Source organism: Tenrec ecaudatus, chromosome 10 (assembly GCF_050624435.1).
Source record: "Tenrec ecaudatus isolate mTenEca1 chromosome 10, mTenEca1.hap1, whole genome shotgun sequence".
NCBI lineage: Eukaryota > Metazoa > Chordata > Mammalia > Afrosoricida > Tenrecidae > Tenrec > Tenrec ecaudatus.
In genome coordinates this window covers 4,893,541-4,920,464 of record NC_134539.1, presented here as the reverse complement: position 1 = coordinate 4,920,464, position 26,924 = coordinate 4,893,541, and the positions used below count along the sequence as shown (strand labels likewise).

Genomic DNA, 26,924 nt, shown 5'->3' with positions numbered 1-26,924 from the left:
TTGGAGCCCAACAAGGATGGTGGAAGAAAGGCCTGGCGATCTACTTCCACAAGGTCACTCACTGCCACTGAGCCCAGGCCAACTCACAGCAACCCTAGAGGATAGGGCAGGGCTGCCCCGTGGGTTTCTGAGACTGTTATTCTCTAACAGAGCACAAAGCCCCAGCTCTCTCCCGTGGACCAAGCTGCTGGTTTATTTAGAACGGTTGACCTTGCAGTCAGCAGCTCAAAGTGTAATCACTCTGCCACTAGGCTTCCTTAGCCCAACCCTGCGGCAATGCCTCATGTGTCCGACCTCACAGTGGACTCAAGAGTCCCAACCCTTTGCCAGAAACAGGGCTGGTCTTCCCAGACTCTCCTGCTATACCCAAACCCATAGCCATCGAGTCCATTTGGACTCTGGGCAGGGTTCCAGAGACCATATACCTTTACAGGGACAGACAGCCCGATCTTTCTTACTCCCTCGGGGCAGCTGGTGGGCTTGAACCGCTGACCACGAGGCTAACAGCCTGGCGCCTGACCCACAGTGCTGCTGTTGGTGCCTCCAAGCCTATGGCAGAGGACAGGCTATGCCGACACCCTGCTCCTATTGGGTTCCTAGCTCCTGAAGGAAAGAGAAGGACGCTAGAATGTGACCACCGAGACACGGCAAATGCTGCACAGAGCCCTCGGTCGGCGGGATGGTTGAAGGAGCATTAGCAAGCAGTTGCCCATGACTTCAGTGTCCAGCACCAGACTCATGACCTCCTGAATGAGCGAGGCTGCCCCTGGCAAGCTTGCTTTTCAGAAACGGAGCCAGGAGCCACAGCCAAGCCAAAGGAGACGGGAAACTTGAGGCCTCCAAGCTTGTCGTGGATCCTCGAAGGCTCTGTTACTCCAAGATAAGTGACATCACCACCCGCCAGTGGGCCTGCGGTGGATCAGACACTGGCTGCTAACCGAAAGGTTGACTGTTTGAACCCACCAGCTGCCTTGTGGGAGAAAAAGGAGGCAATAGGCTTCCCTATTCAGCTGTGCCAATTCAGGGGTGGGCAACTGATTGGAAGTTTTCTAGTTAATAAATTGATGCCAGGGGCACTGGATGAAGACCCTCAGCAATGATTTCTATTAGTTCTTAGTTTGACCAATAGACAGAAAAACATAGGAAGGGAAAAAAAAAGCCCAAATTTAGAGTTATGTCAACAGGCTGTTTGATAGGGCAATGACCAAGGAGACGGCACCGTATCAGAATAAATAGATGTTTAAGTTGAGAAGAGAGAAAAAAAGTCAAGTTCTTAGTGGAAGGCTAACCTCAGTCTGGCAGGGGGTGGTTTGGGGGGGTGTGTGTGGGTGTGGGTGTGTGTGTGTGTGTGTGTGTGTGTGTGACAGACAGCAAGGCGAGGTTGTTCAATGAGTCACAGAAAATACAAGGGCACCGTGTATCAGGGTTGCTCAGCAAAGTTAACGCAACACAAGCCTGAGTTCCTGAGGGACAGACTCAGCTTTCTACTCCCGTAACGAGGTGCGGTCTCTGAGACCCACAGGGGCAGCTCTACCCTGTCCCAGGCTGAGTCAGAATCAGCTGGAAGATAGGAAGTTTGGAGTTACCCTTGCCCAAAGCAAGGTTGACAATGGCCCTGCCACGGACGGGCCTCCTTCCCAATGCCCGCCCTGGAGAGCCTTGTAAAGCGCGTCCTGCAGAGGTGGAGGGAGCCTGCGGAAGGGCCCCGGCAGCACACGAGGGGGCTTCCGTCTGACCGAGAGGATCGTGAAGGGAATGTCCTTGTCTACAGATGTTTTGGAGGAAGTTTTCCTCTGGAATGAGGACAGGTTGACCCCGCTGAAGGTCCAACAAAGAGCAAGATGTCAGAGGGCTGACTCCATGTTCACCTAGGAAGTCAATACCCTGCTTAAGACAGGAGCCCTGGTGGCAGAGTGGTTATGCGTTGGGCTGTTAACCACAAGGTCAGCAAAACCACCAGCTCCTCTTTGGGGAGAAAGATGGGTCTTTCTACTCCTGGAAAGAGTGACAGTCTTGCAACCCACAGGGACAGTTCTGCCCTGTCCGACAGGGTCACTTTGGGTGGGCATGGACTGGACTGCAGTGAGTTTATCCTGCTTAGGAGAGCTGTCTTTCAGTGTTGGGAATGGCCTCCTCAGTGGGGTGCCCCGAGAGTGTCCTCGGGGACGTTCAATGGCCGACTGTCAGACTGTTTTGGAAGGTGGACACCCCAGTTGCCATGGAGAGCGCACGGTCTCTTGGTACCCCCATGGGGGGTCACAGTAGAACCGGGTTTTCAGTGGCTGACTTTCAGTGGTAGCTCATCAACATCCTCCTGAGGCATCCTGTGTGGACTCGAAGGTCCAACCTTTTGATGAGCAGCTGAACACTTAACCCTTTACACCACCTGGGAGACTCCTGGAAGCTGGGCCCTTAGGGCCCTACCCACCTGTAGGGCCTTTCTAGGAATCTCTCTGGCATCCATCCACAAAACAAGAAGACACTTCTCTAGCCTTGGAATAGTCCCAAGTGACCCAGCTCTCCGAAAACTCACATCATCGCCAGCTGACGCACGGGGACCTTGTAGGGCGGGTGGAACCGCCCTCTGGGGGTCCCAGACTGTAACTCTTGACAGGAGTAGAAAGTCTCGTCTTTCTCCCTCAAGCAACTCACAGCTGGGCTACGTTAACCTTTCAGCCACCCTGACACAGTTATCAGCGGGGGGTGGGTGGGGGGGTGGTGGTGTTTGTTAAGAGAGAGGAGACACACTCAGCACTTAACTGATTCCCGGGCTTCCAGGAAGCGCTGTTCGCTCGTCACAGAATGATTTGTGCTTATAGTTTCTCTCTGGGTCATGGAGACGCTGAGCCAAGCTCACTCTCCTGGGGGTGGGTGACCTGGGAGTGCTGTGGGGCTCTGGGGGAGGGAAGGCACCTTAGCACAAGGGGGGGGGGGGGAGCAGGCTGGTCCAGAGGGGCAAGACCCGTTCACACAAAACGCCTCTGATCTCCCCGCTCACCTTCTCTGCACACTTGTGACAGGCAATCTGGACTCTCTCGGAGAAAAACACAGACTAAAGCCACAACGAAAAACTGCAGTGACAACTTGATTGTGCCAGAACACTTGTGGGAGATTACCACACCAAACTCACCGCTATGGAGCGGGTGCCGACTCACAGCGAGCCTGTAGGACAGGGCAGACCTGCCCCCGGACGCTTCTGAGGCTGTGAACCCTTACGGGAAGCAGACAGCCTCTTCTTTCTCCCTTGTTGGGGTTGGTGGCTTCAAACTGCGGACCCTGTGGTGAGCAGCCTGGTGAGTAACTACTATGAAAGCCACCGGGTTTACCAATCAGGTTTAACCTCTGGGGCACCTGTGTCAATGAAGATGCGTAGTGCCCCTTGGTTGAGACAAGGAAATAAGAGCACGCGCATGTTGCACCTCAGGTAATGAATCATACAAACATAAGGATACACTTGTATTTCAAATTAAAAAATATTTTCTGTTAACAAACAGAAACAAACCGAGCTTCGTAAGTCCAAATCAAAACGAAAACCTCTTTGGACCACAGAGAAAAATCCCCCCCCACCCTTAAGGAAAATGAAACAGTTTGGACCCGTCGGGACAGGCTGATGTCCCCTGGAAAGGCCACCCCAGCCTTGCAGTTATGAACGGCACACAGGGATAGGCTCTCTGGGCCATGCTTCTCACCGGGTCCTCCTTTCAGAAACCGAGACCGGGCTCCGAACTCCCCAACTCAGGAAACAGACGCCGAAATCAGCCCTGCTCGACATACAAATACAAAGATGCTTCTGCCCCGCAATCATGCAAGAATTTAAAAAGAAAGTCTGTCTCATGAGAGCTAATTAATTCTACTTCCATAGCAGTTAAATATAGATGGCAGTTCTTATTGAATCCACTGGAAGCATGGCTCCTGTCACAGCTTTGCCATGGCTGGGTGGTGGCGGCGGGCACAGGTGGTGGCTCCCCGACAGGTAGACTGAGTCACCAAATTAGCCACTGTCTTACATGACTCAAAGGAAAAAACATAGACACAAATCTCAACACGGGGAGATGTACTTTTTGCAGTAGCGGGGTCCCCCCCACAGCCCCAACCGAATCCAACCAAAAATATGACATTGTAGCCAATTAAGACCTTCCTAATTTCAGAGCCTCCTACTGGCACTGCAAGTGGGTAAGAGAAATCTAGAATATAAATAGAAGCGGTTCTTTTTCCTCCAGGATTACGAACATAAGCTACACATGAAACATGCAATGTGTGGGTGGGGAGGGGAGAGGGAGGCTGAAATTCTCCCTTCTCCAGAAGCCCCCTAAACAGGCTACTAGTCAAGGAAGAGAACAGACATAAAATCAGAGAGGGGTGGGAGTGGGGAGTGACCACCTTCGTCTTGATGGAAAACCCACACATTTAAAACATCTTTTCCCTGAGGTGCAACGAGGGACGTGCCCATCAGACACCCCAGGTGGAAGAAGGTTTCTTGGTTTGGGGAAGAAAAATCTGGAAGCCAGCACCGGCCAGGGGCATTTCATTCTAGATTTGGCAGTCCAAACCTTCCCTGGTGGGTTATCTACGGAGGGTCTGAAACACTGTCCCCCACCCCCAGCCACTCAACGCCTCTGAGAGCGAGGCTTCTATTAACTCAGCTCGAGGCTTCTATTAACTCAGCGCACACCTGGGCTTGTATTCACTGGGCCTGTACCCACATTAGGGCACCAAGCTCAAGGTCAGTGTCCCAGTGCAGGATGGAGGTAGTGCTCTAAGCCACTGTGTTCGGTGACAACTCTCTAGTCCAGGGGTCCTCAGACTTTTTAAACAGGGGGTCAGTTCACTGTCCCTCAGACCTGTTGGAGGGCCGGACTGTAGTTAAAAAAAAAACACAAACTATGAACAAATTCCTATGCACACTGCACATCTTATTTTGAAGTAAAAAAACAAACGGGACAAAAAACATCTGGTGGGCTGGATAGATGTCCTTGGCGGGCCACATGTGGCCCGCGGGCCATAGTTTGAGGACCCCTGTCAGGGATCTGGGGGCCAGTTCACCCCAACAAAAGTGGCCCCACAAGGGGTGGGGTGTGTTCCTGAGACTAAAATCTTCGTGGGAGCTGATCGACGCGTGGTCTCTCCCACAGAGCGCAGCGTTTGGTTAGCAGCCGAGTGATTACTCACTGAAGCCTGGGCTTATCAAAAGCTCAGACTCCCTGCCATCGAGTTGATGCCAACTCACAGAGACCCTAGAGGACAGGGTAGGACTGCCCCTGTGAGTTTCCGAGACGGTCACTCTGTACAGGAGTAGAAAGCCTTATCTTTCTCCTGAGGAGTGGCTGGTGGTTCCGAACTGCTGAACTCATAGTTAGCAGCCCAATACTTAACTACTATGCCATGAGGGCTCCTTATGCTATGGTGAAACACACACACACACACACACACACACACACACACACACAGGGCAGAGCAGAACTGCCCCACAGGGTTTCCTGGGCTGAAACCGTCACGTGACCAGATGTCCCGTGGTTCAAAACCACCGACCTTTCCGTGGCAAGCCGAGTGCTTGACCACTGCGAAGACGCCAGGGCTTCCCGGGCTGTTTCTCCTTCCCTCAGCAGAGGGGCCACTGTGAACGCATGAGACAGGTATCACTGTGGCCTCACCCCACTGTCCATCTTGGGGTGGTTTCTACCAAAGTGGCCAGCCTGGGTCTGGGAAGACACAGACCGAACGCCTCTAGGAACACAGCCAGGTGGGGAGGGCCAGGTGTGCAGGTGGATGAGGGTAGGCCAGTGGCACTCCCGGATGCAGACAGCAAGGTCACAGAGTGCTGGGGCAGTGACAGCCCAGATAGCAGGGTTACCCTTGACCATGGGGGTGGCCATCTCTTCGCCCCTGGTTGTTTCCTGAGACAAGTGGACAGGGTGCCGCACGCTGCACTAGCCACACACAGAGGTTTCAAACAAAACACAACACAGATGGCTGGAGACTTCTCTCTGCCTCTCGGTCTTTTCTCTCAATCTTCACATGGTGGGACACCGGAGAAGGCACTCAGTGTGTGGTCCATGACCAGGTGGCCTCTTACATCCTCAGAGGAAGAACTAGCTTTTGGCCTGGGATCATAGCCAGGCCTTGCTGACACCCAACCTGGGCCCACTTGGCAGGTAGAGAGCAAACAGCCGAGCAGAGACCAGGGGGCAGGCACTGGCCTCCCCAAGACAGCAGCTCACTCTCCTGAGACCCTGAGAGTGGGTAGTTTTCTCTGCTGAGCACTGTCATTTCTTTACACAAGGGGCTGACCAAATAAGGCTTAACTCTTCAGCCTGCGCAATGTCCTGACCATGAGCCCGCCTGCCAGGAGGCTTGGGGGTGGGGGGTGGGGGTGCGGTTAAGAGAGACATGATACACTTAGAGTTAACTGATTCCCGGGCTTCAGGAAGCACTGTTCCCTCCAGGCACAGGATGGATTTGCACTTGGGAGTTTCTCTACTGGGTCATCGAGGAGCTGAGCCAAGCTCACTCTCCTGGGGGTGGGTGATCTGGGGGTGCTGCGGGGTTCTGGGGGAGGGAAGGCACCTTAGCACAAGGGGAGAGGGAGCGTGCTGGTCCAGAGGGGCAAGAACTTTGACCCATTCACACAAAACGCCTCCTACCTTCCCCACCTCCCCGGTCACCTTCTCTGCACACCTGTGACAGGCAATCTGGACTGCTCCAACACAAGGCCCCCAGGCGAGTTTCATGTGTTTTTTTCCCCCAACACTAGCTAGGCTTTAGAATGAGGCTTCCTTCAGAAAAAACACAAACAGCAGTCCCAAGGAAACACTAAAACAGAAACTTACTTGTGGTTAACACTCATTGCCATCGAGTTGTTCCCAACTCGTCGTGACCCAACAGGACAGGGCAGACCTGCCCCCAGGAGTTTCTGAGACTGTAACAACTGTTTAAGGGACCGGAAAGCCCAGTCTTTCTCCCACAGAGAGCTGGTGGTTTTGAACTGCTGACCTTTCAGATCACAGCCCAATGTGTAACACAGATGCCATCAGGGCTCCTTGTATTAAAACACTTGAGGGTCTATAACCGATCCAAACTCATGGTGGCCCTGTAAGACTGGGCAGAACTCTTCCCTGGGGTTTCCTAGGCTGTGAATCTTTATGGGGCACAAAGAGCCTCTTCCCTTTCTCTTGGCGCAGGGGGGTGGGGAGTTTGAACTGCTGACCTTGTGGTGAGTGAGCAGCATGGCTCATGACTCACCATGGTAGACAGGGCAACATCATCAACATCAAGCTTTTTTTTTTTTTTTGCGATCATACAATTAATTGCCTTCATAATCAATGCCATTATACAATTTAGAGAAATAAAATGCATAGGTTGGGTTTGGATGGGGAAATATATATATATACCAACTGAAACAGGTGGGAATGTTCAAATTAAATGAAACGAACACCAAGGTCCTCACAGGCTGATAAAGTGGGAACGAAGTGCCCTAACCCCAATCTTGTTAGGTGTCCCTACTGCAGCACAGCCTAGGGCTGTCTTTACTGGGGTTCGGATCTCTGCTGCGCTTTGTTTCTGTTTCTGGAGTCTAGCGGGCCTCTATCAGGTTCACATCCAAAGGACCCTTAAGCAAGAAGTGACAGCTCAGAAGAGCCACTGAGCTGACAATGACCAGTGGCAGCCCCAGCAGGCCGAGAAGGGCAGCCCCGCAGGGTGGCCCCCAGCCCGGGGATATTTATGGGAGCTGGTGGCTGGGTCTTCCACAGAGCCACTGGGTGGACTCAAGGCGCCGACCTTTCCGCTCAGCAGACAGGCGCTGCAGGCGGAAACTAAGCTTCATCTGCTGACCCGTCGGGATGAGCAGGCGTCTGACTATGCTGCTGGAAGGTGGCTCAGACGGAGCTCAGGAACTCAAGCGTTTGGGGGAAGAAGTAGGTCATCATATTTTCCGCGGGGCATCTGTGTGGTTATAAACAGAGCCTTCATGGGACCATATAAGGAGGGGCTTCCAGATACTTCTGGAAAAATTCCATTATCTTTCAAATTCCATTTTCCACACGCATTTTTTTTGCAAGCCCCCTCATATGGGTCCGAGCTGTGCTCTGAGACTCATTTTGCCACAACTCAGTTAAAAAAAAAAAAATGGAATAACATTTGTTTTGTTTTTGTCTCTGTTCCAAAGGATGGTAGTTCCCAAACAAATGTTGGGAGTTCAAGGGTCCCTAACAATTCTTCGGAGTTTAGATTTTTTTTTTGCATGTAAAAGAGAAGCCCCCATTTCCACATAGGAGGGGGGGGGTCTTCCCAAGGCCTGTGAGAAAATTCCCTTGCCTTTCAATTCCATTCTCCCACACGCTTTTTGAAGTCCCCTCATGTACTAAGCTAACCCTGGGTGCAGCAGTCCAGGGCAGTGGGGGCCATCTGGAATAGGCTCCCTGGGCGGTGGGGTGGTGGTGGTGGGGGAACAGTCACTTCACAGGATTTCAGGAGTCCTCAGAGCATGACAAGTGCTAAAACCCAGCCTGGCCAGCCCCGCTTGCTCTTCTCCCTTGTGGTGGCAGAGGGCAAGGCCTGGGGCAGGTGAAGGGCGCACTCACCTGTCTTTGTAGTTGATCACCGTGTCTATGATGGCATTCATCTGCTTGGTCAGTTTGGGGGGGTTGGGGGACAGTTTTTCCGCTGGAGGCCGGCCGCGCCGCTTCTTGGCCTTCTCCACATCTTCCTTCACAGTGGGGTCTTTCTCCGCCACGTTGCGTCGTCTTTTCCGCTTCTTCAGCCGCACTTCCTCCTCCATTTCTTCCAAATTGCCGTCTTCGATGGCCTGTTCAATGGGGCACAATGGGGGGGGGCACGTCAAGACAAACATCAATAAATAACCATGACAACCTCCTCACCACCCCTGAAAAAAAATACCAACTGAACACAGTTTACAAAACACACTGCACTCCCACGCACTCAAACTTCATAGTCATCAACTGGGAACGAGGAGGAGACTTGAATCTCCCCCTGCCGCCCCCAAGCCTGTTTGATCAGCAAACTCTCTGGAATGTCCCGAGACACGGACAGGGAGCACGAAGGCCCCACACCAGGACCTCAGGAGTCAAGTCTTTTAGGAGAACCGAATCCCCATGAAATTTTAGCTCAACCTTAAGAAAAAAGACCTTAATTGTCTCACAAATGTAGGAATGGGAAGAAAGGCAAATAATCAATGGAAAAAAGGGGAGCGGGTGGGGGGGGGGTGTTAGGAAAAAAACCCCAACAATGTCCTAAAGAAGAAGCGATCCTTAAAAATCCTACCAGCCTCCACCTTTTCTTCCTGGCGGTTTTGAATCTATTTCTTTATGATTCACAACATGAGCCAAAATGTCATCTATGTTTCATTAGGAAACAAAACAAAAAAACGCCGCCAAAGCCACAGACACATTCAGAGCCATGTTTCTTGGTCTAAGCCCTTCAACCTGAGATCAAAGACACACACACACAAACACACACACACACAAACACATTCCCCCCCCTCGCTCTCCCAATCACAATTACCTGCAAACGTTTGCTTTAAGCCAGAGCCCAGCACCCCTAATGCAGAGAAATAATCAAAGAACTATAAAGCAATCAGGTAGCAAAAACACCTGCTTCCAAAGGGCTACAAGGTCCACACCATCGATCCAGAAGTTTAAACTTCCCCCCCACTTCCTGGGTACATCTCAAAACTTCAGGAAAAAGAAAAAAAAAAGAGGAGGGGGAGGGGGGAGTCCAGAATACAAACACAAGAAATTCTGACCGTGGAAAAGAAATGAGAAGAAAAAAAAATTTCTTGCAATTAATCTCTGAAAATTGCTTTTTTTCCTCTTCCCTCTTCTTCCGCTTCACCCCTCCTTCCCTGCACCCCCCCTCAAATAACCAATGTTGTCATTTGCTTCTCTGCCTCTCAATATTGCCTCCAGTATGCAAATGCTAATCCATCCTTTCTGGAGCTGAAAAGCGTTCTAATCACAAGGCAATTACCTTCATTTCTCCACAGCACCAAACATGGCTAATATTTATGATCATGTGAGTATAACAATCAATATAGAGGGTGATTACGGCTCAGACAGAATTTCTTTCACTTGTGTACAGTGCTGCCTGCAAAGGGGCAGGCTGGCGACGAGAACCTGGTGCAGAAAGGAACCAACCTGGTGATTGCAAGATGCCAGTGGGATTACAGAAAGAGAGACAGGGTCTGTGTCCCCTGCAATCTGTACACCCGGAACGCAACCTGAACAGAGCTTCCCCCACTTGGGGCCAGCCTCAGCCTAGGCCTTAACAGTCCAAAGACAATTTCCATTCCCATTCCCCTTGTTCAGAGCAGCATTACAGAGGAAGAGGAGGAGGAGGAAGCTAAGGAGTTAGGGGGGGGAGGGTGTGCAAAGGAAAAATGCAAAATACAAGAAAAAATTCCACATTATTTCATTAATATTAATTTGCCTACAAGCATAAGACACCCTCTCTCTGTCTAAACCCACTGCAGCTAAGTGAAGATGAGAAGATGGTCCCCAGCAACCGCCCCCACCCCCATCCCCCCCACCTCCTCCTGCAAATCTGGAGGCTGAGCATGCTAATAACAAATCCAGCATGCAAGGCTGTCAATCGCAATGCTTGTGCTCCCCCTCCAGCACCCGGCTGCACACACAGAAACCCGGCCGGCCGAGCACCAACTTCCGACGTGTCCCACATCTGCACACGCCTGGGCGGTCCTTCTCCTGAATCTTCCCGACAGCAAGGACAAAAGATATTTACCTCACCACTCTCAGCAGGCCGCCTGCTATCGGGAATCACAGTTAGTGGGGATAAAATTAACAAGCCGGCAAAGCAGCGAGCTCCGAGTCTCTTCATCAGCTGATCAGGAAAAGAGAGAGAGCCGGGAAAGTGCTATGTTTTCGTATACAAGTAATTTTATTTTACTGAAAATTTAATACTGAAAGTGGGTGCTCAAAATCTGCTGTTTCATTCTCTCCACTACAAGGCCCAAAGCCTCCCTCCTCCAGCCTCTTTTAATATTGACAACTACTTATCATATTTTCCCCCCCTTATTATTGCAAGCAGCAGATTTAAGGCATCCCCCCCCTTTTTTAAAGCCCGGGTGGTGGCTGATAAATAATTAAGCCAATAAGAACATAAATTAATATTCCGATTTTGTTATTTCTTTTAAAAAATAGAAGAAAGGTATGCTTTCTTTTTACAATTGATTTAAACCTCCTTTTTCATGGCTTTCGGGACACACAGACTGCGTGGCTTGGGCGCAATCGAGGAAGGTTTTAAAAAATAAAAGACGAATCTCCCCCCCCTCCCCTCCCCCCCTAGGGTTGTAAATAAAAGCGCTGGGCTACGGAGGTCCCCATATTTTTGACTCGACATTTATGCCATCCTTTCTCTTTAAGGAAAAAAAATCCCGAACCACCGAGACTCTCCGCTTTCAGTTTCACGCTGTAAAAATTTTCATTGTTGTTCTTTTTTCTTTTCCCCGCGCCCCCCCCCCTGCTCCCCGCCCGCCCGCCCCGCAACCGCCCCCCCCCCGAGTGGAATAAATGAAGGTGGTGGTGGTGGGGGGGGAGTTGTGAAAAAGGGTTTTTCTACTCTCAGCTGCACGCCCCCTCCCCTTAATTTTACCAAAAGAGGGAAAAAAAGAAAAAGGAAAATAAACGAAGCATGCGTCCTTGCTATTTGGACTTCTCAGCGTGAAAATCGGGGGAGTCGCAGCTAGGCAGCGAGAAGCGGGCGGCACTGGGCGCCGGGCGCCCGTGTTTTATTACAATGGCTGGTGCGCGCAGATCCTGGGGAAATTTGGGGTTGGGAAGGAGAGAGGCTCGCGGAGGGCGGCCCCTCCTTCTCCCAAGGCTCCGATTTCACGCAGGAATGCAGCGCCACAAAGCCCCTGCCTTCCCTGCTGGCCTCCCCCTTCCCCTCCCCCCTAAGACCCCCCAAAGTCCTCCGCAGGCCGCCCCTCCCAGCCCTGGGACCCAGCGGGTCGGTTCCTAATGGAAATCAAGCCGCCAACACCGCCCGGGCGCCGAGTGCTTCCAGGGTAGAGCACCCTTACGCGCCCGCATGTAAGTAGAATAATTCATGGCGATTTTAAACTGCCCTTTTTCTTCTGTTTTTCCAACAACCACCAAAAAAAGTAAAAAAGAATTTTCTCTGTCTCTTTTTTTGTCTCCAACGGACTTTAACTCAATGCTAGGGGGGTCTAGGGGAGGGGCAGGGTGGGGGGGGCACATAATTGTTTTCTTTAAAGCAGCAAACTTGCTACGCACTGCTCAAAGTCCTACCCCGGCCAAGAGTTCCCTTCCAAACCTTGTTACCAGCACAAAAATGAAATAAAGACGCAAACCCCCCGATTTCCGACTGGTGACGGGTTGCCCCACAGTGCAGCCCTAATTCAACATACAGGCGGCTCCCCAGCCCCGAAGCCGCCAGATTTAATGAAATGAATAGGCAGGAAGTGGTGGTGGTGGGGGGGAAGTGTACAAATAAGAAATTAACACTTTCCTGCCCTATGGAGGCGGGGGGGGGGGGCTGAGAAGAAAAAAAAAACCAAAACCGATCCACACGCGCAAACTGCAAGGAACGTGGGGAGTAAAGTGGAGCGGGGTGGGGGTGGGGGGGCACCTCTTTCCTTAAAGGTACACGCGCCCGTCAGGTCCCCGGATGCCAGGTGGCAACCCAATTCTCAGCCAAGTTCAAAGAGTTAAACCATATTTCAGCTTGCATTTTTCCTGAATGGAGCAGGAATTACTCTTTCCTCCACTGGATGGCGACCTTCCCCCCCTTCCCCCTCTCTTTTTTTTCCCTTGAAAGAATGCATGTGACTGGGGCGAAAGGACGTCCTAGGGAAGGCAGCCTCGCCCATGAACTCTTAAGAAGGCAAACGCCAGTAACCACGGGGGACAGGACAGCGCACGGCCAACCCTGGGCCAGACGCACGTGGGTGCAAGCCCATCTTTTCCCCACCGCCCAGACCCCACACTGTCTCCTCCCCAAGCCCCGGGGGGACCCAGTAAGTTGGTGGCGTCAGGCCCTTGTTCTTCTCAGGTGGGGTGGGGTGGCCCGGAGGGGAAGGGGCGTGCTACACAGCCTAGCCAGCTCCTGACGACACAGGGGCGCCCATCCTGCCAGCTGCCAGAGCTGCATCACGCACAGGCCCCCCGCTGACACCGGGAGAATCCCCAGCCCCTCCCCCTGCCAGTGGCACCCACCATTTTAGGGACATTCTAAAGGAGCCACGTGGACGGTGCCGATGGGGGCGGGCAAAGGGTGGGGGTGTTAGCATTCCATATTTCAGTGGGATGTGAGAGTATCAGGTTTCTGCCCACAGACCAGCCACGCTCTGTTCCTGATCCCGCAGGGCAGCCCCCTCCCAGTGGTGGTCCAATGGGACCCGTGTGGGATTCCAGAAGAGCGCTCTAGGACGCTGCTGGCGGTGTGTGGATTAAGGAAAGTACAAATCAACACTGTCATTTTCGGGGAGGACAATTTGCCAACCACCAAATTTGATTCCAGTAGAGGCGTTCAGGCGGGGGATGAGGCTAACCCTCACGTTGGAGGTTCAAATCTATTTGGCGGTACCCAGGAAGAAAGGCCTGGTGAGCTTCGCTGAAAACCCCTGGCAGCCCAGCTCTTGCTCTGGGGCACACATGGAGGTCTTCCGGAGTCCCTCACTGCAGCCCTGTGGGATACTGGACTTTGGCCTGAAGGCTTTGGACAGCGATAAGGCTTTGATTTTTCTTTCCTTCCACAAGGCAGCCTGAGAGAGACACTTGCCCAATGCCAGATGCACTAAGGAGGAAGGCAGGAAACTCCAAGCAATGGCAGGCTGCCACATGCCCTGACCAGCCCGACCACAGCGTGGACAACAGGTAACGGAGAGATCCCGCCTGCTCTCCTTGGGACTCAAGCCTGCCAGGATCTCCCCAGAGAACTTGTTTGGTCTTGTCCTCACTGGGACTGGAAGCATTTTCTTCAAAACCCCCTCTTGTAGTTATTCAAGCACGATTCCCTAACGACTTCCCCCTGCAAGGCAATACCTGCATGCAAGACTGACACATCTGCCAGGTGCCTGTTTGTTTCTCTGCCTCTGGCTTGCATCTCTCCCCAGGAGCCCTGCTGGTGTGGCCCGTTATGGTTGGGCTGAGAAACCCAAGGTCAGAGGCACCTGGAGAGACAAGTCTGGAGATCTCCTTGGGAAAACCATCAGCCTCGAAGCCTCCCAGAGCACAGTGTGACATACCGTGGGGGCCACCACAACGCGCCGTGGGCACTACGGTGCAATGCTGGGCCCAGGGAACAGCTTTTCATTTAGTAGCTGGTGACCCCAACACAGAGCTCCTGCGAACTCCTCCAGAAGATGCGCCTAATGTAGTAACCACCTGGTGGCCCCTTGGTTTCCTATGGGAGACTTTGGGAGGGGTGAGGGGAGAGGGGGAGGCAGAGAAAAAGCAACACCGCTCTGAGTTCTTATCCCAAGGCCATTAATCAGTTACCACCACCGCCCATCCCCTCACACAGGGCGGGGGAGCAGGGAGGCCCAGGGACTGCCTGGACTTACAAAGTAGCTCTGGGGAGCAGGGGTGGGGGTGGGTAGGGCATAGGTTACCAGCTGGAATGCTGGTCCCAAGGTCAGCAGTTGGACTCCAGCGAGAAAGGGGCTGTCTGCTCCTGTAAGGATCTATAGCCTCGGAAACCTTTGGGAACCGTTCTCTGTCCTGCAGGGTCACAGTGAGTCAGACTCGCCTCAGTGGCAGTGGTCATCGATGAAAAAAAATCATATGATACTTTTTTTTTTGCAGGGGGGTGGGGGTGGGGGTGGGGCTGCCCGAGAGAGAACATGCAACTGCTGGGTGTTGCCTTGTTTGGAGATAATGACAGCTGTTGAAATGGACATGCCTCCGGAGAGCGAGGTCTGACTCAATTGAAGGACTCTCTCCCGGGCCTCTCTGTCGTTACAATAAGCATACACTGCGTTTCCTTTGTTGAGGCCCTGGAAAACATGCAGGGCCTGTCCAGTTACACACAGATGGCGTTCAGGGAATTGAGCACCTTTCCTCAATCTCCTTTTCCACGTGGCTTCCTCCTCCTCACGAGGGTCAACTCGGCCCCACCCCACGCCCACAGCACCTGTTTAACCTTCCCAGTCGCCACTGTCCCTTTGAGGCCACGAAGATGCACACGATGCGGTGCCTGTGGGTGGACGGGCGGGGGGGGGGCGCACTCTTTCCAAATTAAACCAAACAGCTCTTTGGTTCAAAGTCGCCTTCACGGGATGGATTATTTGGGTTAAAGGCTGAATGATAACCTTGAGGCACTAGTTACAGGGGCTTGTCCAGCCTCCTGTGATCCAGGAAGTCCAGATTCCGTGGGCATCTGCTGGGCAGGCATTTGGGAGGGAAGAAGGGTGCTTCTACCCCAGGCTTGCCGGCCACCACAGCACGCAGCGGTTGCGAAGCCTCAGCTGGTGGGAACAGACTCAGGCAGAGCCAGGGGAAGACAGGTCACAGCTTAATAAGGAGGGACCAGCACACAGCACGAATTTAAACGCAAGCTAATATGGGAAGGGCGCAGCACTACCTGTCAATGAATGCGCAGCACCACCCCACCATTACTGCCTCTGCCGTCCCTACAAGCAAAACCCACTCCCCTGCCGTCGTGGCGATGGCACCCACAGCGAGCTGGTAGAATGGCCCCCTTTATGGGCGTGGGAAGCCTCACGTTGCTCTCAGGGAGTGGTGGTGGGGTTCCAACTGCTGACCTTGTGGGGCCAACGGTTAAGGTTGGAGGTTCTCTTCCACTGACACCCCCATGGGGGCACGGCTCCCCTCAGATGGATGGGTGTCAGAGTTCGGAGGCGAGCGGGCGGTGTCCGGGACTAGCTTCCTCATCTCCATACCACAGCCTCCCCCGTGAGGGAGGCGCTGTCTGTTGCCACCTGGCAGCTCCGATGCACAGAGACCCCACTACGGCAGAAGTAGGCCCTTCCTGGTCCCACACCACCCTCAGAGTCCTTGCCTAACCGAGCGCATTGCCGCAGCCCCTGTGCCAGTCCATCTTGTTGACTGCCTCCTGCTGGCTCACTGCCCCTCTCTGCTTTACCAAGTGCTTTACCAAGTGTCTCCAGGGACTGGTCCCTCCTGATGGTATGGTCAAAGCAAGTGTGGTAATTTCACGTCAACCTGAAGATAGATCATAGTACACAGGTGGTATTCAACCTGCCAATCAGGTCACAGCCTGAGGATGACTCCTTGTGGGCGTGGCCTTCTCAGAAGGAGGGTCCTGGGACCCTCCCCCCACTCTCTACCTTCACCTTCCTGCTGGTGAGACCTGCCAGAGCCCCGGAGATGCCTCCACCACCATCGGATTCACAGGACTTTGGATCCACAAGACTTTGTACCCACCAGCCTGTGATGTTCCTGCATTTGGCATCATTGCTTGTGACTGTGAGAGTCCGAAGAGGGAATTCTGGACTTGGCTTAGACATTTTTGCGATATATAATTACTTCTTGATATAAGGCTATTTCTTACACATATGAGGGTCACTGGATTTGTTTCTTTATTTGACCAGGCCTAACAGTATGTCTCATCGCTCTGGCTTATGTCAGAACCCACTGTGGATGGCCATTATGTCAACCCTGATGATCTTCCTCCTTTGACCTTTCTACTGGACCAAGTACAGTGGCCTTTCTCAGGCCCTGGTCTCTCTGGATGGCTCCAAGGAAGGTCCTCGTATTAGCTCGCTTCTACAGACGAGGAAACCGAGGCACAGAGAGACACAGAAATAAGAGGCAGGGCCCATATGCGAACTCTGGAAATCTGTCTTCTAGACAAGGCCTGTGACTATGATGATCTACCCTACCCCACAGCACCAAGCAGTACCTGTGGTCGATGATGCAGGGAAGGCTGCCGCAGTCACAGGCAACCCTCCGAGTTGCCAGGACCACCTGGCTTAACTGACCCTGCCCTCAGCCAGCAGCACCACCACCAATCCCGCCATCCTGAGAGAAACCAGCCTTCAGGGCAGTCACTGTTTTTCTTTGGTGCCTGATTATTATGGTTTTCCAATGTGGCTGCTAATTTGGCCTGAATGCCTGGCAAATTGGATGTTTTTCAGGGGATTTTTATCTTGCTTGGATCCACAATCAGTGCTTGTGGTAGTTACATAATCTGATGTCACTTTGAGGATTAAGAGTACAGGGGTGGAGTTTAGCCTGTCACTCGGGATACAGCCAATGAGGCCTCTATGTGGGCATGCCCTTCTTCTGGGGGTTCTGGGAACTCCTGGAATCCCTCCTTGGAGGCGGAAATTTTGCTGTCTCTGTCCGCACTCCCTGCAAGACATCCCTGTCAAGAAGACACACGGAACTACATTATTCCCCTGAGCTGCAGGAGTCATATAGAGACCTCTGCCAGCGCTGAGATGCTTCCAATGCCACTGGATCCACAAGACTTCCCTCCCACTGGCCTGTGATCTTCCTGCATTCGCCGTCATTGCTTGAGTTACGGAGCCTGAGGAGGACTTTATAGATTGTTACTGGACATATGGGCTAATATCAGACCTAGGGACTTGATCTGGGCTGGGCTGGCATGTTTTCCCAATATTCAATTGCTGTTGCATATACAGCTCTTTCCTCCACACACATGTGTGTCTATAAATTTGTGTCTCTAGTCTACCCAGACTAACAGTACTCATGGAAGCAACAGTCAAGAGATCCAGCGACACAGTGCACTGGGCAAAGCTGCTGCACAAGAATATCTTTGAAGTGTTGCCAAGCAAGGGGGTTCCTTTGAGGACTTAGGCGCGCCTGACCCAAGCCGTGGTATTTTCCATCACTTGCTACGCGTGTGAGAGTTGGTCATTGAATAAAGACCACTGAAGGAGAAACTGGTGCGTTTGAAGGACGGTGCTGGTGAAGATGACTGAAACTCTCGTGGATGGCCAAAAAGAACCAACAGATCTGTCCGGAAGAGGCACAGCCAGAGTGCTCCTTAGACGCGCGGATGGCAAGACTTTGATCTCACAAGTCTCTGGACGTGTTGTCAGGAGAGACTCATCCCTGGAGAAGGACACTATGCTTATTAGTCTCACGGAGGGGCCGTGAACAGAGGAAGCCCCTCAAGGAGACGGATGGACACCGTGGCTGCAAGGATGAGCGCAAACCTGTGACCAGGTGTGAGGACGACACACGGCCAGGAGGTTTCGTTCTGCCGAGCGCAGGCTCACTCTGAGTCAGAACTGACTCGGCGGCAGCTAACAGCACCAATCTTTAGCTCAAAGTAGATGCAAACTTCTATTCCAGCCATTTACTGGTTTTCCGTTCCTGGTGCCATTTAAAACTCACTTCCATCAGGTCAACTCTTTCAGATAGAGTAGTGCGGCCCTTGGGGTTTCTGAGGCCGTAAATCCGCGCGGGAGTGGGAAGCCTCCTCTTTCTTCCACGGGGCAGCTGGTGGGCTCACGCTGGCAGTGCATGGGGCTGTTCACCACAAGGTCAATAGTTCTAAACCACCAGCCACTTGGAGGGAGAAAGGCGAGACTCGGGACAGAGTGACCATCCCGATCCATTCCGCCTTCACGGTGCTTCCTCCAGACTCTTCTTCGTTTTACTACAAATCAACAACAACAATCAAGCAACAGCGGCTGAAGGTGGTCACCCAAATCGCACCCGTGAAAAATGCTGAGTGGCTGACTGATGCTTTATATCTACATTTTACTCACCATCCAAACGAGACCCAAATGACAAGTCCTGACTAAAGGGTTATGGGTACCAGTGATCCCAGAAGGACTACCCAGCCTTCGAGCCAGCAGATCCACGGAGGCAACCTCAGCCGCACATCCAGACATGTGGCAGCCTATACGCACCTGTGCTCTGCGGGGGGAAATGCCGCCCACAGAGAGCTGATGCACAGCATTTCCCTACTTGCCCTCCATCCTCATGCACCACCGCACGTGAGGGGTACAGACCAGGGAGGGAAGAGCATGTGTGGACACATTCGGTGGGAGACCGTCACCTTCCTAGGCCATTTGGAGATGCGTTCTTGCCATGTCCTAAGTAATATTATTCCCCACGATGCCCCCCCCCCCCATAATATTGCCACTCAGGGTCCTTGCAAGCACTTGGTTGGCACTATAGACGCTTGAAGGTCAACTGTTCGAAGGCTACTCAACCTGCAGCTTGTCTGCCATGGAGAGAAATCAGACCCTATGGTCTGTCCCGACCTAAGTAGGGCCCACCCCTTCTGCTAAGGATCGGAGATTGTCCCCCTGGAGAAGAGCTCAGGGGCACGTAAGGTCAAGGCAGCTCCGAGATGACCACGGTTAGGCTGCCATCTTGACTCTAGACGCCACCCAACCTGTTACGTATGTGCCTTCCTGCCACATGGGCTTCTCATACCTCCCCATCCTATGGCAGGTTGACCCCTAGGTCGCACCCCTCATGTTTGCCTCCAACACAACCCCTTCCTGTTACGCATGTCCGAGATTATTCCAGTCTCTGAGAGAATACATCACTCCCTCATTCTGGTTCCGGTCTCTGTTGGAAAAGGGGGGGCCCTTGCATGCTTTGTCCTGTCTGATGGCTCTTTAATTTACCCCTCGATTACACAACTGCCCCTAAGGCCCATTCACCTGTGAAGAGGCTGGTCCCCACCACACAGGTTTGGGCTGTTTCTGTCAGGAGGGTGTCAGGTGTTCCTACTTTCCTTAATGGCAGTCCCAAGGGTGGTCTAATTTCCCTGCTTGTTCTCGTCTGTTCATCCCCCCACCCCCGGGCCCCCTGCAGTGGCTCGTCATAGCCCGGCTCTTGGTGGGATGCTTCTCTAAATAGCGATGGGCTACACTGCATCACCGCGCCTCCCTGTTTCATTGGCCGCAACCTCATTCGACTGCAGACCGTAAAGTGTGGCGTGGACAAGAATAGACATTGCGAAGAATAGGAATGCCAGGGCATTCTGTTGTGCTCATGGGGACGCTGTCCATAGACCGCGGGGCAGTCCTTCCAACAGTTGAGGACAGGCACGTGTCAGGGCTGCATCTTTTCCCCAGACTGATCTATCGGCCTGCCGTCGTGCAAAGAGCCCGGGAAGCTGGACTTTCTAAAGACTGCTTCACCGAGTGGCGGCACCGTCAACAGTCAGGGGATATGTCAATGGCACAACCTTGCTGGCTAGAAATGAAGAGGGCTTGAAGCAAAGAAAGCTGACTGTTCAGCAGACTGCCAGAAACACGGGCAGATCGTCTCGGAAGAAGTAGAGCCAGAGTGCTCCTGAGAAGTGAGAATGGCGACAGTTTGTCTCCTGTCCTGTGAACACGACATGAGAAGGGACCAGCTCTTACAAAGAAGAGGATTGACAACAAGAGGCAGACCTGCAATGAGATGATGGACGGGCCAAGTGGCTGCCCCATGAGCTCAAACTTAAAGATGCTTTGAGCATGGTGCAGGCCTGGGCAGTGTTTGTCCTGTTGCTTGTGGGCCTGCTTGCTCTGGGTCCAAACAGACTCCACAGTCCCTAGCAACAGCAGCATCCTGCTGGTCCTCTCCTACACATACCAAGGGGATCTACCATCAATGCTCCTGGAAGCCACAGTCAAGGGCTCAAACGGCGCATCGCGCAAGGCAAACCTGCCACACACGACCTCTTTGAAGAGTCGGAAAGCAAGGCTGGTACATTGAGGACGGAGGTGTGCATCTGACCCAAGCATGCTGTTTCCAATGGGCTCACGTGCCTGGGAAAGTTGGACACTGGGTAAAGGAGACCGCAGAAGACGAATCAATGCATTTGAGTTGTGGTGCTGGAGAAAACTATTGACAGTACTAGGCGCTGGCAAAAGAACCAACCCATCTGTCTAGGGAGAGGTCCCATCAGAATGCTCTTCAGCGGCAAGGATGGAAAGACCTGGTCTTGTGTACTTTGGACACGTGGTCAGGAGCGACCAGTCCCTGGAGAAGGACGTGCTGCTTGGTAAAGCAGCAGCATAGTGGAGACGAGGCAGGTCCTCGGGGAGATGGACGGACCCCACAGTGGCTGCAACTCTGGCCGCAAACATCAGCACATCTGCCAGGAGGCTGCAAGACTGGGAGGGTCTCCTGTTGGACACGGGCTGCTATGAGTGGGAACCAACTGGACAGTACCTCACACATCGCCGACACAGAGAGTGGCCGGCTCTGTGCCACGGGGCAAAGCTCCAAGTTATCCTCAGCCTGGCCTCCCTGCCCTGACCCACCCTGACGGACCTGCCACATTTCCCCAACATGAACATCTGGGACCAAGAACACACCTAGCACCTCACCATCACATGCCACACTCAGGGCTTCAAACCGGCTCATTTCCATTCTGCCACCACCGCCCCTTCCCCAGGAAAATTTCCATTTCCATCCAGACGGACCGGGAATCTTCAGCTGAGGAAGATGCTCCCAAGCTCATGCTATGAGATGTACCTGGGGATGTCGTGCACGTGGAGAGTCTGATTCACTCAGGAAGGAGGGGTGGTGAGTTCTCAACAGGACGTTGAACTGGAGCGAACTGGTTCCAAGTCCTGCTTCCCTCTCCCCCTGGTGTCCTTCTCCGCCCCTGAACTTGTGTAACTTGTATCCAGCCCTCAGCCACCCACTCCCCCTTCTCCCTCAAACTCCATCACAGCCATGCCAGATGCTCATGTGCCTTTCAATACCAAGCCCTGTTTTTCTGTTTCCACAATCCCTAGCACGGGGGCAGGCTCCAGTGGGCACCAAGGGTGACCCAGGACCGGGCGGTGTTTTGGTCTGTTGTACATCGGGCCTTTATGCGTCGGAACCAACCCGGTGGCACCTGCCACCACCACCAACCTAGCACAAGGAGAAACAGGTGGGTGGTTAAAATACGCCCATCACCTCTGGTGGAGTGTGTCCTGACCCGTGGTGGTGGGTCCGCCTGCCAGGCTTTTCTTGGGAGGAGCCTCTGGGGATCCCCGGTAGCCAACTTTTGGGTTAGCAGTCAAAAGTGACCCTTGTTCACACTCACCAGGCCCCCCCCACTTCAAATACACACCCCAAACCAAACCCACTGCCGCTGATACAAACTGACAATGTGGGGTGTCTAGGGCTGTAACTCTTTATGGGAGCAGACAGCCTTGTCTTGTCTTTCTTTCTCAAACAGCTGACCTTGCAGGCCAGGCTGCCTGTCAATACCCACTACGCCAAACCTGCCATCGAGTGGATTCCAACTCATCGTGACCCCCTATCGGGGTTGCAGATCTTTATGGTAGAAGAAGTTCTCATCGTTCTCTCCGGATCCGCAGGTGGGTTTGAACTTCCGACCTGAACACACCACCACCAGGGTCCCTATAAATACAGTGTCAACTCACGTTCAGACAGAGCTCCTGACTGTCCGTCCCAGGAGCGTGAGCGGGGAGGGCGTTCCTGCAATCTGCTCCCCTCTCCTAACCTCTGAGCCCATGACTTTATGGCGGGGAAGCGGACGTGTAGAATCGCGAGTCCTCTTTTCTGACCATTTCCGTCTTGGCGTCTTCATCGCTGCGGAGGCAGTTCGGTTACAGTCTGCCGCCCTCTCCTTTTCTCTCTCCTAGGATTCATTTACATTTGCTCTCACTTCTCATATTTTCTGTTTCCTTTTCCATTGAGGTTTTCATGTTTCACTTTGTTATTATTGTTAGAGTTAAAAAAAATTTTTTCCCCCTTAATAGTGAATGTTTTCCTGTAGATGGATTCCAGGACAGGCCAATCTCAGACAGTAAGTGGCTGAATGAAGCCTGCACTCCTGCAGGGAACTGAGGTACCACCTCTACGGGCTCCTGAGTTTGATCCTGAGCTCCTGGGCGCAGCTGACCCTGATAGGCATGGGTTACCATGCCGAGCCATCCCCAGCTGTGGGGGGAGGTCCCCCAGAGGAACCCAGGGCACCTTGACTTGATAACCTTGCTTTTTGAGATGACCTTGTTTGTCACAGAAAAACCCCACATCCATTTCAGTTTCCGCTCAGTTGTTTTTAAGCCACTCAGACTCCTCCTTAGGGTTGAGAGAGAACAATGTGGAGGGAGGTTTTTGTTGTTTGTTTTTAAGAAACACATTGTATATATTCACAAGGTGCAGCTCAAGAAACGAAATCAACAATCCCACCTGTTAAACCTTCCGGGCGTGTCCTGTCTCTCCTCCCTCCTCAGCTTCCTACCCCTCCCTCTCCCTGTCCCCATCCCTGGCCCTGGCCTCCTCTCTCATTAAAAGTCTTGTCTCTGGGTGTAGAAATGACGTTTCCTTTGGTTTCTCCTTATTAAAAGTGGCGTTATTAAATATTTATCTTTCTAGGACTAAGTTGGCTAAGCAGAATGGTCTCCAGCTTTGCTCAAGTCTTGTGGTGTTTGAGAGAGTTGTCCTTGGTTTTTATTGAGGCATGGTAAGTCCATTAACTCGATCATCTTGGACAACCCCAAACCAAACTCACTGCCGTCGAATCGATTTGGACTCCCAGAGACCCTATAGGACACGGTCCAGGTAGGACACGGTCCAGGCCCTCGTGGGTTTCCGCAGCTGCAGATCTCCCCAGGAGTAGACTGCTGGTTTCCCTCAACTTTTCCCTGCGGAGCAGCTGGTGACCTTGAACCCCAAGCCTTTCAGTTAGCTGCCCCGCAACTCTTCACTGCTCAGGAGTTACCTCAAAACTCAAACTCCCAGTCAATGAGTCGATTCCAACATGGCCCTAGGGACCTTGCAAGACAGGGCAGAGCTGCCCCTGAGGGTTTCCCAGATTGTAGCTCTTTACAGGAGTAGAACGTCTCATCTGTCTCCAGGTGGTTTCAAACTGCTGACCTTGTGGTTAGCCGACGGCCTTGTAACCCGCTACACTTTGGGGGCCGCTTACCCTTGAGCTCACTCTCAAACCAAGCCTTTGTTGTTTGTTGTCCCACCCCCACCCACCGCACCCCCGTGTTTTCACAGTGCTTACCCAACTCACACATCCCAACTGGGCACGACACAGGTTTACATTCCTACTGAGATAGTGCAAGCCAGCCGGCGAGTCAACACAAGCCAGGTATGTGGGGCAAAGGGACGATCCTGCCTTTTGTTTGCTGGGCTCCAGCCCCCCCCCTTTAACTAAGCCGCTCTTTATTTTCACTGGCAATTTACTCAGCCTTCTGCTGGCTCCAGCAGTAAAAGGACTTCTGGGAGAAACCCAGGGCTCATGGCGGAGGGGCTAGGAGGACTGAGGTTGCTGCTTCTGGAGCACCTGAAACCCCGGGGAAGTCGGGAAGTCGGGAAGTCGGGGAAGAGGGCACCCAGGGGGCCTGGCCCTTGGAGCAATGCTGGGGGCCGGGGAGAAGAGGGGAGCTAATCGACAGTCCTAGTAACTCCCAATCCTGCTGCTGGGCAGGAGACCACCCACCAGGAGCCTCCACCTGTAAGTGGCTAGGCTATCAGCCCACCTGAGTTATGTCTCTTAACCCTTTGGGGACAAGGGGCTTATCTTCTGCTTCCAGGGCCTCAGGAGACTCACCTGCTGCTGATCTGACAGCTCCACACCGTTCCAGGAAGCGACTAGAATCCACAGGCTGGGGTGTGGCGGGGGCTGTCACCTGTCTAGGGTTTCATGTCTTTTCTGAGTCCCCCAGCGTCCCGGGCCTGAGTTGACGTGTAGGCTGTGGCTCCACATGCCCTCCGCCACGATCCCTGCCACGAACCCCCAGACCCAGGCTCCACGCCGGCAAAGCTGGGAGAAGAAGGCTCACTGCCGGGGCCGGGTTTGGAGAGGACCTCAGTGTGAAGTGGAGCCCCAACCCCGCATGCTGAGCCAACAGGGACATGCACTGGCCCAAAGGCTGGACACGTGTGTCCACTTGAAGTGCCTTGGAAGAAAGGCCCGGTGATCTCCTTCTGAGAAGGCTCCCCTCCCCCCGGGGCACACTCAGTTCATGCTGACACTCAGTGGGCACAGCTGCACCTGGCCACGGTGGTAATGACAGGAGCCCTAGAGGTATAGTGCATTATGCATTGGGCTGCTAAACTCAGGTTGGCGGTTCAAACCCACTGGCCTCCCCAAGAGAGAACGACGAAGCTGTCTACTGTTGTGAAGATTTACAGTCTCAGAAACCCTTATCAAGGGTCGCTATGGGCTGGTGTCCGCTCAGTGGCTGTGGTAGGATCCTTGTTTTCCATGCAGGACTGCGCTCTAGTCCCAGCACAGGCACAGTATACTCCTGCAGCCATGACCTTTTTATCAGTGGAGGCGTGTGGGTTGCTGTGAGATGCTGAACACGTTTCAGTAGCGCTCCAGGCTAAGATGGGCTAGGAAGAAAGGCCTGGCTATCTACTGATTTCCAACTGAACCCAGGGAGCACGCACAGGGTCGCCGTGAGCCGGGGTCCCACGATGGGGGCTGCTTAAAGCGATGTGTTTTTGTAGCACCTAGCCTAGGAGGGAGGCTCTGCCACAGAGAAGGGGACCTAGCAACTGGGTGTTGGGAGGCAGGGTTGGCCCTGGCTCATGCAAACTCCTGAGAATTCCAAGGGAGTGACCTCGAAGGTCAGTCCTTCCCAACACACCTGCTGCTGTTGATGCACCTGCTGCCCTGTGCACGATGACCCTATGTGGCTCAGAGGACAGCTGCCCCACAGGGCTTTCTTGGCTGCAATCATTGTTAGACAGAGACAGCCAGGCCTTTCTTCTGCAGCACTGCTGGGTGGGTGCAAGTCACCAAAATGTTAATTTAGTAGTCAAGTACAAATGCTGTAGCCCAGAGGCCTTCAGGCCAGCGCTTAACCCAAGGTCCCAACAGGGTTCCTCTGGGCCTTGAGGGAGGGAGGAAGGCATCTTTGAAGGAGAAGGCATGACTGTTACCAAACATTCTAATCAGGATCCTGGTCAAAGTGGGGGATGGGTGTAGGGGGGGATATGGAACAGAACATCTAATTTTTCAAGAATCCAGACTTACTGGACCTACTGAGTCCCTGAGACCATGGCTCCGAACAGTTCTTCAAACCAGAGTTGAAATTCTCTCAAGTCTTGAGTTACTTAAAAAAAAAATCTAAACGTGGGGCTACCAAAATTTCATGGAAATATGGAATTCCCTCACAGACTTTTGGAAGCCCCTGGTATAAGACCAGGGCCCTGGCAGCGGTGTGGGTTACATGTTGGGCTGCTAACCCCAGGGTCAGCAGTTTGAAACCACCAGGCTCTCCCAGGGAGAAGGAGGCTCTCTACTCCTGTAGAGTTAAGATTCTTGGAAACCCACAGGGGCAGTTCTCTCCTGTCCTATACAGGTTGCTCTGCGTCAGAATCCACTCGATAGCAGTGAGACGGTGTAAGGCCAAAGGGGCACAGCGCCGTGAAAGCCTGAATGAGACTTGGTGGCATAGGGATAGTGGGTTGGGCTGGGATGGGAAAGACTGGTAGTTCGAAACCACCAGCCATCTCTCCTTGGGAGCAAGACAAGGCTTTGTACCCCTGTCAAGAGGTTCAGTTTTAGAAACCCACCAGAGCAGTTCTACCCTGTTCTGGAAGGTTGCTGTGAGGTGGTATCCACTGAAGAGACGGCTGGGATGGCGTGGGAGGGATGGGGTCAGGGCGGGAGGGGACTTGGTGGAGGGCAGCCTCCAGGGCAGAAATAAGGAGTGTTGGCAGGGTGTGAGCAATGGAGTCGCTCATCACGGTGTCTACAGGCATGGAGAGGAGGCGGGGTTGGTTGTCTGCTGACGCCAAAATAAAATGGAAAACAAAAACACAAGAGAAGGGCAAACAGCCACTGCAGCTCGGGCTGGAGGCCTGTTTCAGGAGTGCACATGGGAACTGGTCCTACAGGGGGGGAGGCAGCCCCACCCAGCTGCCCTGTTGCAACAGGGGGAAGCGAGCTCCAGGGTCGCAGTGGCCACTCCTGGCTCCGAGTGTCCAGCACTTGAAGGACGTGCAGTGTAGGCAGCGCCTTCCAAAATCAAA

General features: G+C 53.1%; 1 protein-coding gene and 2 long non-coding RNA genes across 8 annotated transcripts in view; 2 read left to right on the top strand and 1 right to left on the bottom strand.

The window, feature by feature from the left end:
* Positions 1 to 26,924, bottom strand: part of SMARCA2 (SWI/SNF related BAF chromatin remodeling complex subunit ATPase 2) — a 178,232-nt gene that overhangs the window by 13,729 nt on the left and 137,579 nt on the right. For 5 of the 6 annotated variants that reach the window (XM_075559865.1, XM_075559866.1, XM_075559864.1 and 2 more), the window contains one exon: positions 8,580 to 8,803. In XM_075559865.1, coding sequence (XP_075415980.1) covers positions 8,580 to 8,803 — 224 coding nt within the window. Of the gene's footprint in view, positions 1 to 8,579; positions 8,804 to 10,755; positions 10,855 to 12,284; positions 12,419 to 26,924 lie in introns of those variants that run through there. The other variant, XM_075559869.1, reaches the window with a different exon arrangement.
* Positions 12,827 to 14,762, top strand: LOC142458895 (uncharacterized). The gene is made up of 3 exons (XR_012786424.1): positions 12,827 to 13,012; positions 13,755 to 13,871; positions 14,111 to 14,762. It is a non-coding gene; the product is annotated as an uncharacterized LOC142458895 (long non-coding RNA).
* On the top strand, positions 14,838 to 25,894 carry LOC142458896 (uncharacterized). Its single transcript, XR_012786425.1, has 4 exons — positions 14,838 to 21,491; positions 21,707 to 21,846; positions 22,138 to 24,027; positions 24,473 to 25,894. It is a non-coding gene; the product is annotated as an uncharacterized LOC142458896 (long non-coding RNA).